Source organism: Monodelphis domestica, chromosome 1 (genome assembly GCF_027887165.1).
Source record: "Monodelphis domestica isolate mMonDom1 chromosome 1, mMonDom1.pri, whole genome shotgun sequence".
Classification (NCBI taxonomy): domain Eukaryota; kingdom Metazoa; phylum Chordata; class Mammalia; order Didelphimorphia; family Didelphidae; genus Monodelphis; species Monodelphis domestica.
In genome coordinates this window covers 464,816,663-464,837,123 of record NC_077227.1, presented here as the reverse complement: position 1 = coordinate 464,837,123, position 20,461 = coordinate 464,816,663, and the positions used below count along the sequence as shown (strand labels likewise).

The window sequence follows — 20,461 nt, the reverse complement described above, 5'->3', positions numbered from 1 at the left end:
CTTAATTTTCTCTTCTGTAAACTGGGAATGATCATGTTCACGTAACACACCTCACAAAACTATACTAAGGACAGGGCTATGTAAACTTTCGTGATTTTTGTGTATAAGACTAGCATTGTCATTGTTATCTTTATTAGAGGTGAATAAATCTGAATATAAACATACAACAATATAAACAAACATGTAAATATAAATAATCAACATAAACATAAAATCTGAATGTAAACATATGACTATATTTACCTCCCAAATCAAGCCTGTGCCTTCCCCATCCCAGGACTAGAAGAGCCTGGAGGGACATGGAAGACTGGGGGAAATGTCATGAATGGAAGGGAATCCCTTACCCTGGTGGAAGTCAGAGATGATATAGTGTATGCCATAATGGAGGGAAGCTGCACACACCATGGAGTGGCCATAACAGAAACAGCTGGTGCAACCAGAAGGATTTTGAGGCTTCAGGTTAAATGTCCCAGGTTGGCATCTAGAACATAGGCAGAACAGGACAAGCATGCAATGATTAATCAAATGAGGAAGGGAAGGGAAATATTAATTTTCTAGGGAATAGATTGGGAGTTACTACTCCCAGTCAGCTAGGGAAAATGCTCTGAACTTGGAGTTAGGTTCAAGTATGGGTAAATTAGACTCAGTTTTCTCATCTGTAAAATGGGACCTGCAAATACACAAACATTTGACTTGGTCCTTCTTGCCTCATCTCTTCTAATAATCTCTCTAGCATTCCTCTGCACCACTGCTCAATCATTCAGCATTCGCAAAACGCTATTTGTACACAGTAACAATAATAATGTATGATAATCAACTCTGAATGACTTAACTATCATCAACAAGGTAAGGATCCGGGACAACTCCAAGGGACTCATGATGAAAAAGGAAATCCATCACCATAGAAGGAACAGATGGAGTCCGAACACAGATTGAAACACCATTCTCCATTTTACTTCCTCCATGAATTTTTCTCTAGTGTAAGCTAGAGAAAAATTTCTCTTGTTTCACAACATGATGAACACGGAAATATATATATCATCTAATGATATGTGTATGACCTATTGCAAATTACCTGCCTTCTCAGGGAAGGGCTTAGGGTAGGAAGAAGAGAACATGGATTGCAAAATGTTAGAAAATGAATATTAAAAATTATATTGGCATGTAAAAACAAAAACCAAACCCCAAACAAGCAAATAAACAAAAACCACTTACTGCATGCCAGGCACCGAGCTAAGGGGGTGGTGTGAGGACAAAAACACAAGTGTTTTTTCAAGAAGCTCATATGCTAATGGAAAAACCAACATGGATGCACATAAGTCTATACATAAAGTGTGCAAAGTGTTTATGGGAGGAAGAACATTGGGAATAAGTCACAATTGGGGTCAGGATAGGCTTCATGAGAAGGTGGTCCTTGAGCTGAGACTTGAAGGAAACTAGGGATGCTGGGATATAGGGATGAGGAGAAGCATATTCCAAGCAGTGGAGGAGAGACGATGCAAAATATGGAGTGGAAATTGAGGGGCCATATGTATAGAGCAACTAGTAGGCAAGTATAGCTAGATAGAAGAGGAGGAGGAGGAAAGTAATGTGTAAGCAGTCCAGAAAGATAGGAGGGGGAAGGGGCAGGCTGTGAAGAGTTTCAATGCTCACCGAAGCAAGAGGATCTTGGGCTAGGACAGATAAGAAGGGTTGACACTGGGAATTAGAGATGGGCTTCTGTTGGTTGTGGCTCCCTCACCTGTCACATAAGTAGCCTTCCACCTTGGACTTGCAAGGGCACCGTCCGTTGCGGGAGTCACAAGTTCCTAAGCTGCCCGCCACATTGCAGGTACAAGGTCTGCCAAGAAAATGGAAAGACAGCAAATCTGTGACCACATGCAAAGAAGCCTTTTTCTCGGGCCTGTGTGAGCAGCAGGAGGCAGACTGTTGTTTCAGGAATCTAGGTCTCAGTTCCCAAATGCCCTCTCCTTTTTATTTCCTCCACCCATTTTTTCCTCCATAGAAGCATCCTTGGCTAGTTGGCCACTCAGCTGCAGGTAGAGACACAACCTGGGGCCAGTAAATGGATCTGAATGGGTTGGTTAAGGGCAGAAATTTGGTTAATTTTTTTGGGGGGGGGTCCATTAATGAGTCATTTTGAAGATTTTTATAAACTGCTGCTGAGTGAAATGAGCAGACACAGAAACAATATGATAATAGCAATACTGTAAAAACTTTGAAAGCCTTAAGCATTCTGATCAATGCAATGACCATCCATGATTTCAGATGATAGAGGATGAGACATGCTCTCCACGATGGGGGAGGGGTATAGATAGAAAGGACAGAATGAGACTTTTTCCCTTTATGGACATGGTCAATTAGGGAATTTATTTTGTTTTGCTCAACTATTCTAAGAGTTTTGTTTTTCTATTTATGTTTAGTGGAGTGGGAGAGAAAATAGATTTCTTCCTTTAATTTTCAAACCCTTCCTTCCATCTTAGAATCAATACTGTATATTGGTTCTAGGGCAGAAGAACAATAAAGGCTAGGCAATGGGGGTTAAGTGACTTGTCCAAGGTCACACAGCTGGGAAGTGTCTGAAGTCAGAGTCAAACCCAGGATCTCTCATCTCTAGGTCTGGTTCTCAATCCCCTGAACCACCTTGCTGCCCCCAGAAAGTAGATTTCTGCTCATTGAAAAGAGAATTTTATTTGAAAAACAACATTGGAGTCAAAGGACATGGGTTCAAGTAGGACATCTAATGTTTATTTTTTTGGAAAAACTTTATTTATTTATTTATATTTTATTTGATCATTTCCAAGCATTATTCATTAAAGACATAGATCATTTTCTTTTCCTCCCCCCCATCCCCCATAGCCGACGCGTAAATCCACTGGGCATTACATGTTTTCTTGATTTGAACCCATTGCTATGTTGATAATATTTGCATTAGAGGACATCTAATGTTTATTAACTGTGACTTTAGACTACTCATTTCCCGAGACTTGGTTTCTTCATCGGTAAAATGAGGGGATTGGGCTAGATGGATTCTGATATCCCTTCTACCTCTAAATCTGTGATTTTTGTAGAGCTTGTTGTCCATATAAACATAGAGTCCTATATACATATACACATATTTGTGTATGCTGTTCTTAAACTCCCCATAAAAATAATGTTAAAATTAAAAAAAAAACCATAAAAAACCCTCCCCAATTCTTTCTTCTGTCACTATCAGTTCTAGGACAGAAGAGTGGCAAGGGCTAGGCAAACAGGGTTTGACTTGCCCAGGGTCACGCAGCTAGGAAGTATCAGAGACCAGATTTAAAACCAAATCCTCCCAACTCAAGGACTGGCACTCTTTCTGCTATGCTTCTTAGCCACCACTGTGCTTTTTCCACTTTTCCTACAATGCCCGACCCCCTTCCCCATCCTTGCCTATTGAATTGTCTCCTTTAAAGCTCAGTTGAAATGTTATCTCCCTGCTCTCCTACAAAGCCTCTTCCCTATTCTTCATCCCTTAACTTTAAAATATTTTGTTTCAATTCTCTACCATTCGTATCCTATAACATTGTCTATTATAGTCACTTGTATTTGTCAATTAAGCCATCAACAAATATATATCTATCATATATATATTAAGCATCTACTATGTATCAGGCACTTTTAGAGGTCCTTTCTAGAGATAAAAGTACAAGGACAAACAATTCTTATCCTCGAGGAGTTTACGACAAGGCTGTGAACTCTGCAAATGTAGGGACCAGGTTTTACCACTATATCGCTTTGCCTCTCTAGCCCTGGCAGCTCCCTAATATGATCAACCGCAAATGAGATGCGGATTCTGTCAAAGAGGGCAGCTTCCACACTGGTAAGTGTAATCCTGGGTTCCAGGTACTGATGTTATCTATCTTTTTTTTTTAAAACCCTCACCTTCCTCCTTAGAACCAATACTGTATTGGTTCCAAAGCAGAAGAGCAGAAAGGGTTAGGCAACTGGGGTCAAGTGACTTGCCCAGGGTAGGAAGTATCTGAGACCAGATTCAAACCCAGGACCTCCCATCTCTGGTCTGACTCTCAATCTACTGAGCCACCCAGCTCCCCCATGAATTCCACCTAACAAACTAACCATAGACTGCTCACATCAAAGCACATACAAGATCTCAGAATAAGCACGTTTATTCACATCCATGCAATATGCTTTTCAGCCATACGTCTCCCCTCTGGTGTTTATTTACATATGTGTATATGCATTAATGTATATGTTGTTATCTATTTATACCCCTCCCACACATAATAAAGAGGTGAAGGTGTACGAACATATGTGTGCATACCTATACATGCCAATTACACAAGTACCCACCCCTCTGACCCTCCTTACCTGCATCCACCTTCATTAAGAGAATGGAACCCAGGCAGACAGCGGTCACACTTCCAGCCAGTCACACTGGGTTTGCACTCACAGGTGCCTGAGTTGTCACACTGTAGGCTCAGAGATCCTGAGGGCAGAATGACAGAGCTACGTGAAGCTGGGGGCAGGAGGGGTAATAAGGAATGAAAGAGAATAGAGAAGAGTCTTTGTAGGAGAGCAGGCGGCACAGGAGGCAGTGTGGAATAGTGGGAAAAGTGTGGGTTTTGGAGCTAGGAGTCAGGTTCAATTCCCATTTCTGCCACTTACTGAGTAGTCATATTCTTTCTTGGCTTGTCCTCTTGCCCATACCCATTTCTCTCCACATACCTGCTGGATGGCAGTCACAGGGCTGGCATGGCTGCTTCTGGTCCCAGCGGTAGAAGTTCTCCTGGCAATGCTCACAGTGGGGTCCAGCGGTGTGATCGCGGCAGTTCTGGCAGTGCCCTCCATGCCCAGTGCTCCGGTACAACTCCCAGTCATAGAAACATTCTTCAGAGAGGCCACTGCAATTGCAGGCTACGGGAAATCAACAATATTAAATACATATTTAAAACATTACATAGAGTATTAGCATTAAGATATAATGTAATATAACATTATTAGATATTAGAATATACTTAATATAATACATTATTTAGTGTATTTATATAGTATATTTTACATTATATTATGGTTCTAAACAATATAAAATATAGAAATATAGAAACAATATAATAATAATATAATAGATCTGTTAACTTGGAAATAACCAGAACTACTAAAGTAGTCAGAAAATCGACTCTTTAATCAGGAATAGGAATAGGGTTCAAGGCATTACACAGAGTCAAATGTTAAACACCATACAAAAGCAAATGCCCTGGGACTCTGGGAAGCACATCCCTGGGAGAAGATACCATACTAGTTGACAACTCCTCCCTGGGAGAAAACATACTAGATGCTCTCTCCAAAGAGGAGAGGAATCTGGGAGTCCTTATATCATCTTCTGGGTAACTAGGTATCACAAACAGGTTTGTAATCCTCTTTGCAGCCAGCAACTAGGGCATTAAGAAGCATCAGCTGTGACAAATCAAAGGCAAAAGGTCAAACTAAGAAACTGGGCTTCACGAGAGGAAAACTTTCATCCAATAGAGAAGCCTTCAAAACAAAAAGGTGCTTAACATTCAAACCAAAATAGGGGTACTTGGCACTGGGGTTTCTCAAAGGTAAAGGTAATATCCCCAAATCCACCTTGACAGACCCTTACAAAGCCCTTTAAAGTGTGGAGTGAGGGGGCAGCTGGGTAGCTCAGTGGACTGAGAATCTGGCCTAGAGACCTGGGCTCAAATCTGGCCTCAGACACTTCCCAGCTGTGTGACTTTGGGCAAGTCACTTGACCCCCATTGCCTAGCCCTTACCACTCTTCTGCCTTGGAGCCAATACACAGTATTGACTCCAAGACTGAAGGTAAGGGTTTAAAAAGAAAGTGTGGAGTGCTTTATGCTCATTTTCTCTTTCAAGTCTTTCAACAACCTCGTAAGGCAAGTATTATGAGTTTTACTACTCCCATTTCACAGATATGGAACCTGAGGCTTGGAGAATTTATTTTTAAAAATTTCTTTCTAAAAAAATTCATTGCTATATTTTGTTTTTGCATGGCCTTTAATTCACAAATATTTCTAAAGAGTTTGAATGACTTGCCTGTTGTCACAGAGCTAGTAAATATTGAAGGTGGGACTTGAACCCAGGTCTTCCTCTCATTAAGTGGGGCACTCTCTATTATGGCATGCTGCCTCTTGAGAAGAGTGTTTAGAAATTTGAAAGGGGCTAGGGCTGTTTTAAAGCTTGGAAGGAAGCCTGGGCCATTTGTAGGGAGGACCTGGAATCATCTACTCACATGATATGGTAGAAGGATGAACTGGACATCAATAAACCTGGACTCTACCCACCTGTTCTGCCCTACATGACCTTGGATAAGTAAGTTGGCCTCTCCAGTACTACTTCCTCATCTATTAATTGTAGCAATAGGACAAGATGATCTCTGAGGTCCTTGCAGTGTTAAAATATTTGTTTCTCTGATGATATGCTCTCCTTAATGCCTTATAGGATCTCTCTCAGACTTCTGGTTTCCTGCAAGTCATTTATCTGTGCCCATTTCATAGATGGGAGTACCAAAGTACAGAGAAGTGGCTTTTGTTGTTGTTGTTATTGAGTCATTTCAGTTATATCTTTCTCTGTGATCCCATTTGGCATTTTCTTGGCAAAGATTCTAGAGTGGTTTCCTATTTCTTTCTCCAACTCATTTTACAAATGAGGAAACTGAGCCAAACAGGGTTAAGTATCTTCCCTAGGGCCAAGTAGCAGCTAGCAAGTATTTGAGCCTAGATTTGAACACAGGTCTTCTCGACTCTGGGTCCCTCACTCTGTCCATTGCACCACCTAGCTGCCCCCAACAAGTGGCCAAATCAGATTATTAGTAATTTTTTGAAGGTAGAGGTATGATCTCATTCATCTTTGTATCTCTGAGGACAAAACTATTTACTGAATGAATGGTCTGGTCCTGGTGACAGTCAGAAGGCTTCACTGCATGGCCTTAGTCAAGTCAGAACTCCTTTGGCCTCAGTTTTCTCACCTGTAGGTGAGGGGAGAGGACTTTAGATTGATCTCTGGGCCACTCATTTTAACTATAACATCCGATGGTTCTATGAGTGAAGTTTTTGCAGAGATGCCACAGAATGATCCCAGGCACCTCTGGATGATGATTCTACCCTACTTTCTTTACTTACAAAATTCCCTTACTTTGCAATATGCAATTCTGCTTAGACCCAGGTAACTGGCAAACTAACTGCTCTTTCTCTGAAGCCATTTTACCTTTTGACTTCTAGTCAGAGGCCAAGAAACAGAGGTTACCTTGCACATTGGGGGGTTGTTTTGGGGATATATTGCATGTACGTAAGACAAAGTAAGATGGAGCAGACAGAGAAGGCATCCAACCAAGAGGCTCTAAGAAAATCTGAGGAGAGAATACTATCAACTGAGGGGCAGGGAAGACTTCCTGGAGGAGGTGGCATTTGACTTGACTCTTAAAGGAAGGGGAGGATTTTTTCAGTCTATCCAGAACAAGGAGCCCATTCCAGGAAGAGCAGACACAGTCTGAACAAATACCCAGGGCCAGGAGATGGTACACAGAGCTCTGGGATGGTCCAGTTTGTCTGCATATGAAAATATGTGAAGTGGGGTATGATTTCATGTACTAAAAATGGATGAAATCAGTTTAAAGAGGTAGGTTGGAGCCAGATTGTGGCTGTACTTGAGACTTCAAGCCATTCTGTCTTTCTGGTTGGGGCAGGGGAGGAAACCAGGGACCAGAGGACGATGGTGGTTGGGCTTCAAAATTCTGATCGTGCTCCAGGTTTGCCTCCTCCCTTTCTCACTTCTTTGCTAATAATAATAATAACTCACATTTATATGGAGGTGTAAGGTTTGCCGAGCGATTTACATACATTATCCTTTTTGATCCTCATAACAACCCTTTGAAATAGACGCTATTATTATGACCATTTTTACAGATCACTTAACTGAGACTCTAGAAGTTAAGTGACCTGCCCGGAGGCACACAGGAATAAATGTCTGAGGCTGGATCTGACCTTTGCACTAGTCATGGACAATATTTCTCCCTTTCACTCTTCTCTGGAACCTGCTTCTGACTCTCTAGACTTCTTTCTCCACAATGCACCGGGGTCTTCTCATCCTGGACCAGGTTGCAGGAGCCAGTCATCATCGGCCCTTTCTTTCCTCTCTAGGCTCCTCTTCTGACTTTTCAGATATCTTTCTCCCCCATCCCCCCGGTGTGGGTACCTTCTTTCGCTTCCTCCCCCCTTTCAGCTTCTTTTGATCTGTTGTCTTCTGGAATTAGACTATGAGCCCTTTGGGGCAGGGACTCTGTTGCATTCATTGTGCTAAGCTCATCGTAGTGCCTGACACGAAGTACTTAATAAATTATTAGTTGATGATTTGATTTCAATGGCTTTCAATCATCAGTCATCAATGTGATTACTGCCTCCTATGCTAGAGATCCCATCCCATCCATACCTCAGCCTGGTTAACTCTTTTTTTATTTTTAAACTCTTACCTTCTGTCTTGGAATCAATACTAATTATTGGTTCCAAGGCAGAAGAGCACTAAGGGCTAGGGATTGGGCATTAATTGATTCGCCCAGGGTCACACAGCTAGACTAGAACCCCAAACCTCCATCTCTAGGCCTGACTCTCAATCCAATGAGCTACCCAGCTGCCTGCCCTTCATCCTGTTTCACTATTGTCCATCCTTTCCTATGAATCTTTCCAGGAGGATGTGTCGGTCCATCCAAAATGCCAAAGGAAAGCCTTCCTCTCGAGGTCTTACCCCTGGATGAAGAATAGCGCTACAATCACTCACTGTCATCGTGAGCTCTCCGTATATGACATAACCCATCTCCTTTTCTCATGACACACCTTCTGTATTTTCTCTGTTATGGTACTTCCTGAGATGAAGTCATCTTTGGATAACAATCTACAGCCTATTTCCATCGACCAGGTATATCCTGAGTCACCTGAGATTTTAGTTCTTTGCAGATTGTGGTGTTCCATGATGGGGATGTCATGATGAATGGATTAAATTCAACAAATATTCTTTAATTATCCACAAAAGGTACCCTGCTTGGCAATGGGATTTTTAACATTATACTAGCTTCTGATACTTCCTATATGACCTTAGATAAGTCACTTCAGCTCATTTTCTCCACCCAGAAAATGAAGTAGTTGGACTAGATGTTCTTTGAAGTTCCTTCCAGCTCTAAATCTATGATCCTTAGAGAACAGTCCTGACCTTTAGGGAGTTTATATCTTACTGGATTGAGAAAGGGTAGAGTTGAAAGCCAGACTGAAGAGTTTCTAATATTCTAGAAGTGATGTAATTCAGTCACCTCTGACTCTTCATGACCCCATTTGGGTTTGTTTGTTTGTTTGATTTTGACAAAGATGCTTGAGTAGTTTTCCATTTCTTTCTCTAGCTTATTTTACAGATGAAGAAACTAAGGTAAATAGGGATAAGTGACTTGTCCAAGATCACATAGCCAGATTTGATCACAAAGATGAATCTTCCTGACTCCAGGCCCAGTGCTCTATCTACTGCACTACCTAACTGCCTCAAAGGCACTAGGGAACCACTAAAGGCCTGAGCAGAAAATGGGCAGTCAGGCTTGTTGCATTAGGAAGATGATTTTGGCAGCTCTGGGAAAATGTTACTGTTAAAATTTTCTGGAAACTGTATCTTAATTTGTAATTATTGATTAAATAATAAAATATGGGTCAGAGAAAGAAAAAGCACCAGCTGCAAGTGGCCACCTGTTCCCTTCAGAAGCTTCCTCCCCCAAATTCCATGTGAACTAGAACGACCTCCAGGAAGTGATGCAGAGTGAAAGGAGCAGAACCAGGAGAACATTGTACACAGAAAGTGAAACATTGTGGAATGATCATATGTAATAAACTTTGCTACTAGCAGCAATGCAATGATCCAGGACAATTCTGAGGGACTTATGAGAAAGAACACTATCCACATTAGAGAAAGAACTGTGGAAGCAGAAACAGAATAAAAACAACTGCTTGATCACATGGGTCAAGGGGATATGATTGGAGATGTAGACTCTAAATGATCACCTGAGTACAAATATCAATAATATGGAAGTAGGTCTTGATCAAGGATACATGTAAAACCCAGTGGAATTGCATGTCGGCTATGGGAGGAGGAAAGGGAAGGGAAAGAACATGAATCATGGAACCATGGAAACATATTCTAAATTAATTAAATAAAATTTTCCAAAAAGGAAAAAAATAAAAGAAGCCTCCTCCCCCAGCTGGCTGTGCCAGCTTCTTAGCCAGACCTCAGGTGTGCTGGGGCACCCTCCTGAGCAGCTCCAAGTCTGACAGGGTGTGTGTGTGCTGGGGCTCCCTTAGCCAGTTCTCCCCCACTGCTGCTTTCCTAGCCACTTCTCACCCCTCTGGCCCCTGCTCAGCCTCACTAAGGGCAGCTCTCCTAGTCACCTCCTTTTTCTGTGATTTGTGGCAAAAGATGCCTCCTTCCTCTCCTGATGCCAAACTTATATTTTCCATGATGTCACTTTTCCTGAGTCCCTCTGACTTGAAGGACTTGACCTCAGTCTGCACCAGAGGCCAATCTTCTGGATGCCAGGAGTCACCTGGAACAAGGGACAAGCATCTTTTGGTTGCCAGGGAGACATGAGGCTTCTGGTTTCTTCCCAGAGTACACACAAGCCCCGTTATAACAGAGAAGCTCCAGATCTTATTCTTAATTCAATCAAAGGGTGGAGTTAAATTGTAACCCCAAAAGAAAAGGGGTTCAGACTTGTGTTACATTCTCACAGAAGGGAGACTTGAGACACAAGCAAATAGAGACAAGGAGTCCAGTTAGGAGGCTAATAAGGAGACTGAATGAGAGGTGACGAAGGCCCAAGATGAGAGGGGCAACATTGGGAATGGAGAGAAAAGGATGGAAATTAGATGCTGGGCACATAGAATGGGTTCCTGTGCACCTGGCAACTGCTTAGTGACCCAGTGGGAGTACAAGATTCAGAGCAGAAGGTGGGAGAACTCCCTAAAAGAGGCTCCACAGTTGAGCACATTAGGGCAAGGCTCGCTCGCTGGGAAACTCAATGTTCTGCCATCTTTCTCCCAGTCCCGGAGTCCATTGCTGGCCAAGCCCAAAGAGACAGCCTGGCTGGGGAGTCCTATCAACTGAGGAGTTTTCCTGCTTGGCCTCCACAGCCCCACAACAGCTGGCAACAAGCAGGAGAGACTTAAACGCAAACTGATGGTTGTCAGGCTACAGGGAAAGGGCAGAGCAGAAAAGGAGGAGGTGGAGGGTGATGGCACGCGATGCTTGGGGCAGGCAGGGGATGAAATCACTGCTGATTGGTGAGTTCTTTTCCCTGGCTGGCCCCCGTCTCTCTGGCAGAATGAGCCACCCTTGCCTTCTTTGTGTTTCTGAGGTTACATAGGGAAAACCGCAGCACAGCCCCAGACTCAGAAATGAGGGGGTGAGGGGCACACATCAAAGCTCTGCCACAGGCCTGTTGGGAAAGATCTGATGGGGAGGTTTAATCCTTCTGCCCAGGGAAGTATGGGTTTGATTACCAATTGGGACTTGAATGGTTAAATCAAAATAAGGAATTACAAAACCTCTCCATAACTTATGTTTTGCCTTCTTCCCCACAATGATGTCAATCTCGGACATGTTTTTCAGACTCTCAGACTTGGAAGGGACCTCCGAGGCCAGCTAGAACAAACTAGGACTTGACCAAGTATCCCTTCCATGGCACGGCAGCCTGACAAATGGTTATCCAGCCTCTGACTGCTGGAAATTTTAAGTGGAAGAGGAGGCCATTACCTGCAAGGCAGCCTGTTCTATGTCAGGGCAACTCTAACTCTTAGGAAGTTTTTCCTTATACTAAGTGAAATCTATCTCCTGGCGACTTCTTCCCATTGCTCTAAATTTTCCCCTTTGAGGCCAAGCAGAACAAGTCTAGTTCTTTTTCTGCTTTTCAAATGACTGAAAACAGCAATTGTCTCTCTTCAAAGTTTCCTATTCAGCAGGCGAACTAGCCCCAATCCTTTCATTCGATCCTCATTGGGCACCGTTTTCAAATCTTTCAATGTCTTAGTAACTCATCCTGCACCTCCACCCCATACTCACCAGTTTGTTCATGGATTTTTTTATCTTTAAACATAATTTGAGTTGATTATCTTTTCTTTTTACCCCATCCCTAGAGAACTCTCCCTTATAACAATGAATAACCAAGGGAATTCAAAACAATTCAACAAAACTGAACAAGACATCAAAGAAGGCTACCTTTTATATGAAGAGTTCCATAGCCATAGTTCCCGCCTTTGCAAAGGAGGGAGAAAGGGGTCTGCTGATATATCTTCTTTGGGGGCGAGATTGTCGGTATAATTCTTCTGCAATCAGTTTTGATTGTTTTGCTGTTTATTTCATTTGAATTGTAGTCTTTGTGAAAATTGTTTTTGTGGTTCTGTTTATTGTGCTTTGTATTCATTCATATCTATCTATCTTTCTTTATTTCTGTTTGTCTATTTTTTTCATTCTCTCTGTATTCATTCCTTTTTGTAGTACAGTAATATTCCATTACATTCAGGTACCACAATTTGTTAAGCCATTGCCCAAATGAAAGGTGTCAATGCTCTTTCTTAAAAATATGTATATGTACGTAATTTATTTTTAAAAACCCTTACCTTCCATCTTAAAATCAATATTGTATATTGGTTCCAAGGCAGAAGAGTGGTCAGGGGTAGGCAATGGGGGTTAAGTGACTTGCTCAGGGTCACACAGCTAGGAAGTGTCTGAGACCAGATGTGAACCCCAGACTTACCAACTCTATGCCTGGCTCTCTATTCACTGAGCCATTTACCTGCCCCAAAATGTTTTTTCCTAAAATGCCTTTTAGGGACACCTAAGTAGCACAGTGGATAGAGTCAGATCTAGAGTCAGAAAGATTTGGATTCACCTCTGGCCTCAGACATTTCCTAGCTGTGTGACCCTGGGCAAGTCACTTAACCCCTATTGCCTAGCCTTTACTGCTCTTTTGCTTTGGAACCAATACATGGTATTGATTCTAAGATGGAAGGTAAGGGTCTAAAAAAAAAGAATATATGTGGGGAAGAGAGGGAGTATGCAGTATAAGAAGTCTCCAAAATGAGCAAGGCCTAGGTTATGAAGAGCTTTGAATGTCAAACATAGGATTTTGTTTATTTTAAGCCACCTAGCTGTCCCTCAAACATAGGATTTTGTAGGATTGTTGACTGTGGAAAGAACAATTGTGGTGGAGTGATGAGATTGAAAGTACGAGTAGAAGGGGTTAAAAAGAGAGTAAGCGGAGAGAAAAGTGGAGGTATCTGTTGAAGATGGCCTTTTTGAGGAATTTAGTCATAAAGGGCACAAGGGATTTAGGACAACAATCCTATATGGATGGCTCAAATAAGAATTGGGTTTTTTTTTGTTAATTTGTTTGTTTTTTTGAGAATGTGGAAGATATGAGCATGCTTCCAGGAAGTAGTACACAGGGAGAGATTGAAGATAAGAGTGGACATGTCAGAAGGGGCAATCTGCTGGAGAAGATGCGAAGGAATGGGACTGATTTTGCAGGTATCGGGGTTTTCCTTGCTAAAGAATAAGGTGACCACTTCACATAGGATGGGGCAGAAAGAGGAGACAGTGGCTAAAGCACCTGAGTGATGCGAGATGAGGAGGGGAGAAGAGGGAGCTCACAGTGAATGACCTCAGGTGGGACTTGGGGTAGGGCATACACAACTTTTTAAAGAACACAGCCAAAAGAATTATAGAATATTAGAGTGGAAAGAGATGTCAAGGGGGAAGTCTCCAGAGATGGAAAATGGTCTTTCACTGGTCAATGTGGTATAGCAGAAAGAACCATTGGATTTTGAGTCAGAGAAACTTAAGTTTGAACTCTGCCTCTACTATTAATTACCCTTAGGACCGAAGGCAAGTTGTTGGATTTCTCTGGACCTCAGTTTCCCAATCAATAAAACAAGGGGGTTGAATTCAGTGACTTTTGAGATCCCTCCCAGATCTGAATTTATAATCCTCCAGTCTTTTGATTTCTAAGGTTTCTTCTAGCATGGAATCCTATGATATTAGGGCCCACCCAAGAACCAGATGCCAGGGAAGATATTCCATCATGTTTCTCCCAAATGGAGCTCCATCGAGAACTCTGGTAGCATGCTAATTTCCCCAACCCTTCCTCCTTGCCATCTCCCAACAAGCACAACAGCAGAAACAGAGACTTGTCAGCTCACCATCTTGCTCCCCCAACCTACTTCCTCCACCCAACCCAAGGCCAATTCCTCCCTAAGATACCTACGCAGACATTCATTGGCAGCCTCCGCCGTGCCCCGAGCCCAGGGCCGGTCTTGGTAGAAGGGTAAGCACTTCTCGCAGTCAGGGCCCGTGGTGTTGTGCTGGCAGCTGCAGACCAGCTGGCCCCCTTCATTGAGGACACATTCACTGGAATGCCCGTTACATTTACACCTGGGAGGGAACAACAAGGAGATGAGATGGGCTAGAAGCCTCCTAAAACCGAATTAGAGGCAGCATCATATAGTAGACAGAATAGTCAAGATGACCTGAATTTGAATTCTGCCTCAGATATTGACTTTCTGTGTGACTGGACAAAACATTGATCCTTTCTTCATTTGTCAAGTCAAAAGTATGGACTTGATGGTCTGTAAGGCCCCTTGATGGTCTGTAAGGCCCCTTCTAGCTCTAAATCTATGATGTTACGAGTCACAGGAAATCTGACAAATGAAGGGCTAAAACCACCACGGATCACAAGGTCATAGATCTAGGGCTGAATGGAGCCTTTGAGACTGTCTAGGGCAATTCTCTCATTTTACAGGTAAGGAAACTGAGGCCCATGAACATGAAGTGACTTGCCTAAGGTCACATAGATAGTGTCAGAGCTATGATTCAAACTGAGATCTTCTGTCTTCAAAGCTGGGACTGTGCTTATGGTTATAAACTTCTTTGTGCCAGAGATAATAGCCTGAATTCTATTCTTAGAGTTCAGACTACTACTAAATTCCTCCCAAACGCTCAAAGTTGGCAGCTACTGTAGTAGTGAAGTATTCTTCTTTCTGGATGGAAATAGGAACTTAGGGCATAACTAAGCAAGGCCAAAGACAGAAGCTATAACAGATACTGCCCTCCCTACTGCTTTTTATGTCAAGAGATCACTGTCTCCTTCTTGAATTAGTTCCACCCACTCTTGCTACCTGGGCAGAAAGGTGCTACAGTGGATAGAGTGACCTGCTTAGTGTCAGGAAGACTTGAGTTCCAATCTGACCTCAGACACTTACTAGCTGTGTGACTCTAGGCAAGTCATTTCACCCTGTTTGCCTCAGTTTTTTCAAAATAAGCTAAAGAATGAGATGGAAAACTATTCAAGTACTTTGGCCAAAAAAAATCCCAAATGGGGTCACGGGGAGTCAGACATAACTGAAGAGATTCAACAACACTCCTACTACCATCACACTTTCTCTGGGGGCCTGGATAGCCTCTTTTCTAGTTCCATTACATCCCTAAATCTCCACCTGTCTCTTTCTCTACAGAGCTCATTGCATTCTTTGTCCTCACTTTGTGCTCAATAAATATTGATCTCCAATTGAATGTTGGGCCATTTTATTGCAATGGAATTGGGGTGGGGCTGGGATTGGAGGCTGGGTAGCCATTATTCTATGGTTTATTTCTCTAAATTTTGAGAGGGGCATATATTGTGGGGTGGAGGGGCAATGAATGAACACAGGACATAATCTCTCAGTAGTCTGCTTTGATCTACATATTTGGGTTGGGTAGCAGGCTGGTCATGGGTGGGGAAGAGGATTAAATTCCCTACAGGATGCCACAGGACGCCTCCTAGTGGAACCACCTGTCCAGAGCCTATGAGCATCCCTCTCTGAAGCCAGCCACTGGTCTGAGGGTGGTCTGGTCTGATGTAAATTGAATCCAGATGTTCCCTGCCTCAACCCCGCCCCCCCCCCCAAAGCAAAGTGGGGGAGGGAGAGCAATTGGAGACCTCTGGTCTCCCTTCCCTCCCAGGCTGCTCTCCCTCTCCCTGAAGGCTTCAAAGAAGAGCCTGAGTCGGGTGTGATGCTGCAGACAGAGAAATGCAGCTGGTGCCACTCACCTCACTCTGGAATACCTTCTCACCCTGTCCGCATTCTCAGGGAAGTACCTGCACTAGATCATTATGCCCTCTCTTGTATTGCTCTCTAGTGGATTGAAGTGGGCTCCTCTTGGGTCTCCAACTGGAGTGTAAACTCCTCCAGGGCAGGAAAAATATCTTTTCCTTTTTTTGTCCTACTTTTTTGTTCTTTTGCTGCTATAGCACAGTATTAGTTCTGTGGAGTTTGTAAATTGCCTTGCTTGGCTTTATAGTCTTGGCTAAGGCAACATGGAAGAGAGAGGAATGGCTGGTACCATCTTCCATCGCCTAAAACCCAACCTTCCTCTTTCACTGTTCCCTTTACCCAGCCACATTTTTTCTGCAACTACACTGTCGTTAGCTCATGTACCAGTTGTTCAGGAGTTAAAAGAATTGTCCTTCCCTCCAAATGATCATCACTTGTATCTCTTTCTAGATACTGAGATCCACTGAGTCAGGATTATCATAAAATCACAAATGGCTAGAGCTGGAAAGGCCCTTAGAATATGGAATGTTAGAATTGAAAGGGACACCCCTCATTTTACAGATGATGAAACTGAGGCTCAGAGAGGAGAACAATTACTTGTCCAAAGTCACACAGTGATTTTGTGGCAAAACCAGGACTAGAATCTAGTTCTCCAGAACCCCATCCGTTATTGTTTCCAGCATTTCATATTATCCATATCCTCTAGGATCATTCTGTATCATGCAAGGAAGTTTTTTTTTTTTCCATTCATTTTCAGCTATGTGGGGGCAGGGGTGAGAATTGTTCTTTTAGCAGCTTCCAAGCCCAGGCTGGGGAGAGTACAAATCTAGGCAAAGTGGAAACAGATTGAGTTTCACAAGAGCCCACTGGAAAGAAAGCTGGGGCTACTAATTGGCAGGATCTGCCTCTTGCCAGTGGCTGGTCTGGCTGAGGCCTGGAATAACCCAGGCTGGAACCCAGAAGTGATTTAAGGCAAGTTACCCAATAGGGACTCTGATGGTGTCCAACTGCAGTCTTGGGGATGGGATGGATAATGGTCGTTTTCTAGACCTCTTTATCATTCCATGCCATCTCTATTTAACTCGGGTACATGGAGTACAGTGTCAGAAAACCTGGATTCTAGTCTTGCTTCTGCCATTAATCTGCTATGTGACATTGGCCATGTTGCTTTCCTCCTCTGAAACTCAATTTTTTTGTCTGTTCTGGTTGTGGGGGCAGGGGTGGCAATGGTAGAGGGTTAAGGGGGAAGGACTAGGTAATACCTTCCTTCCTCTCTTCGGTGTTCTATATTTTGTGTTTTCATGTTCCTTCCAGCTCTGATAACCTATATTTTAAGGCCCTGTTTAGCTCAGATATTTTCTATTCTTAGCTGCCTTCCAGATCTGCCATTGTACCATTCAGCCTGGACATTCTATATTCTCAGCTTCCTTCCAGCTTTCAGTCTATAATTTAAGACCCTTTCTAGCTTGAATGGTCTATGACCTCAGGTTCTCTCCAGCTCTGACATTCTCTATTAGAAGGCTTTCACCAGCTCAGACATTCTCTGCTTGAGTCTCTTCCTGTTCTAACATCTGCTTCTATTCTTCTCCTGCCCACTCGTGATGGCATTTGGAGTTAAATATGGGAGTGGGGAGGAGAGCCTAGAGGAACGTCTAAGTTCCAGAGCTGTTGTTTTCCCTTCTTCTCTGTTCTCAAGGGAGGATTGTACAGAAAGGAGGAATGATTTGATGGAAAGAGGATCGATCGCCTAATCCTACTGGGCTGCCTGAGTTAGTTGGGGCAGACCTGCCGGTCCAGAGGGCTGTAGTAAGCCCTCCTCACTGTCTGCCTTTCTGCTCTGTCTAGAAATTGGTCCTAATAGAATGGTCTAAAATCATTGTTTAATTTTCTTTAATGAGACTCTTTGCTCCCTGTTCTCTCTACCAGCTGCTCCCTCCTACCAGTCGCCTTCCTTTCTGTCCCTCAACTGCCTTGACTTCCTCCCCCAGGCAATCAATAGCAGGCAGTGGTGTTTAGTGGGGGGATGAGAGGATCTCACTTGGAGAAGTGCTGAGCAAGCAGAAAGGGAAGAGGGAGGAGATGAAGGGAGTGGGCCAAAGGGACTTGCTGGGAAGATCAAATCAATGAAATCAGAACAGACAGTTCCCCTTCATTATTTTTCCCAGACTGTTAAGTGGTAGTCTTTCATTGACTATCTAAGAATATCAGTGCTGGTAGGGACCTTAGATATCATCCTCTCCAACCTCCTTCTTTTACAAAAGAGGAAACTGAGTCATAGGGGAAGTGACTTGGATAAGGTCATATAATAAGACTTGGAAGAACTGTGACTAGTGACTTGGATTTCTTTCTGTTGGTCCAAATGTTTGCTGATAGTAATAATGAGAAAACTGACTTGGTTTCTGTCTTCCTTTTGCCAGATTATCAGAATTGAGCGTGCTTTGTGGGCATAGTTTTTAGGTACTGGGGGTGGGTATGGGGAACTGGATGAGTGCACAAGGCAACAGCATGATCCATAAAGTCCCTTCCAGTGTTATGATTCTAAGTAATAACAATAATAACTCATTTTTATGTAGCACTTTAAGATTTATATAATTCTTTTCTCATAGTAGCCTGGTGACAAAACTAGTGAAAATATTATTATCCCTATTTTTTAGATGAACAAACTGAAGCTCAGAAATGACAAGCAATTTACTCATAATAAATAGAAACCCTTTAAAAAAACCCTTACCTTTTGTCTTTCAATCTCACAGCTAGGAAGTGTCTGAAGTCAAACTTGAACCCAGGACCTCTCATCTCTAGGCCTAACTCTCTATCTACTGAGCCACCCAGCTGCCCCAGAAACCATTTTTAATAGAGCTTCTATTTAGAGATCATTTACCATCAGAGGGACTATAGCAGTGATGGTGAACCTTTTAGAGGAGTGGGTGATGTGAGAAATGTCCTCAGGTACTCATGGAGAGGGGGAGGGGAGCAGCCCAGCCCAGCCCCGCATCCCTCTGGCTTCCTAGTGGTGAACTCTGTACTGGGGCAATGGTGTGCATGCCCACAGAGAGGACTCTGAGTGCCCCCATCTGGCATGTGTGCCATAGGTTCGCCACCACAGGACTATGGGATAGTGGATATCCCTCTGAAATCAGAGCTGACCATAATATATATGTGTGTGTGTGTGTATATATATATATATATATATAAAACTCTAAGATAAATGAGTTGCTGAGATGCATGGAGAGAAGTTTCCACACTAGGAATTTCTTCACCTGGTGAAATCCCACATCTGGACCAAAAGCCTCTATTTAATTACCATTGAGAAAGGCATGGAATTTAGTTCTCAATCTTGGAATCTTGACTCAGTTCAGTCTAGTTTAACTTTCAAAAGCTACTGAGGGGTCCAGTTGTTCCTTCCATTCAGCCTGAGACTTCCCCCTCACTAGGGATGTCATTGATCAGGCCTCGTGGAATCTACCAGCCACTTACCTGCCCCCGACAGAGAAGTCAGTGATGGCGTAATAGTAGGACTGCAATACTTTAGGATCCTTAAAGATGTCATCCCCAAAGGTGTTGAGCCGGTTCAGAGAAATAAGCAGCTCTGTGCTGGTTACCCATTCCTGTGGAAGGAGAAGAGAGTCAGGCACATCCATGACTGTTCAGGCATCAGTCTCTTTCCCCTGGACTTTTGGCATTACTTAGGTACTAGCTAACTTCAGCTGAGGACATAGAATCACAGAGTCCTGTGATCTGAGAAGTCTTTTACTTTGTCTCCCTGTTTTTCAACAGTAGACTATCCATGAAGTTTCATTTTTTCCCACTTGTTTCCCTGAGGCTCCTTAACCTGAGATTCATTTTAAGGTCATTGACTTAGAGTTGGAATGGAGACTATCTAGTCCAACTTCTTAATTTTTTTTTAACCCTTACCTTCTGTCTTAGACTTGACACTAAGTATTGCCTCCAAAGTAGAATATCAGTAAGGGCTAGGCAATTAGGGTTAAGTGACTTGCCCAGGATCACATAGTTGGGAAGTGTCTGAGGTCAGATTTGAATCCAGGACCTCCCATTTCCAGGCCTGGGTTTCTCTCCACTGAGCCACCTACATGACCCCAACCTCTTCATTTTATTGGTGAGTAAACTGAGGTCTCATCGAGGTTGACTTACCCAAGGTCACAAAGAAGTGGCAGAACCAAAATTTGAACTTAGGTTCTTTAAATTCAAGTCTAATCAATCAACCCATTATCAAGTATTTATTAAGTGCCTACTATGTGTCAAGCAGTGCTTGAGGCATCTAGAGATATAAAGACAAAACTAAAAGAGTCTCTTCCCTCTATTGC

The 20,461-nt window shown here is 43.0% G+C and overlaps 1 protein-coding gene across 3 annotated transcripts in view; it reads right to left on the bottom strand.

Annotated features, from left to right (window-relative positions):
* The window catches only part of LAMC3 (laminin subunit gamma 3), a 121,378-nt gene that overhangs the window by 66,471 nt on the left and 34,446 nt on the right, over positions 1-20,461 (bottom strand). For 2 of the 3 annotated variants that reach the window (XR_008915345.1, XM_056812569.1), the window contains exons 3-8: positions 19,614-19,744; positions 14,315-14,481; positions 4,714-4,902; positions 4,357-4,474; positions 1,742-1,840; positions 345-481 (exon numbers count right to left, since the gene is read on the bottom strand). Coding sequence is in view for 2 of the 3 variants with exons in the window: in XM_056812569.1 (XP_056668547.1) it covers positions 345-481; positions 1,742-1,840; positions 4,357-4,474; positions 4,714-4,902; positions 14,315-14,481; positions 19,614-19,744 (841 nt within the window). In the remaining variant the exon portion in view is untranslated. Of the gene's footprint in view, positions 1-344; positions 482-1,741; positions 1,841-4,356; positions 4,475-4,713; positions 4,903-14,314; positions 14,482-17,401; positions 17,522-19,613; positions 19,745-20,461 lie in introns of those variants that run through there. The other variant, XM_056812571.1, reaches the window with a different exon arrangement.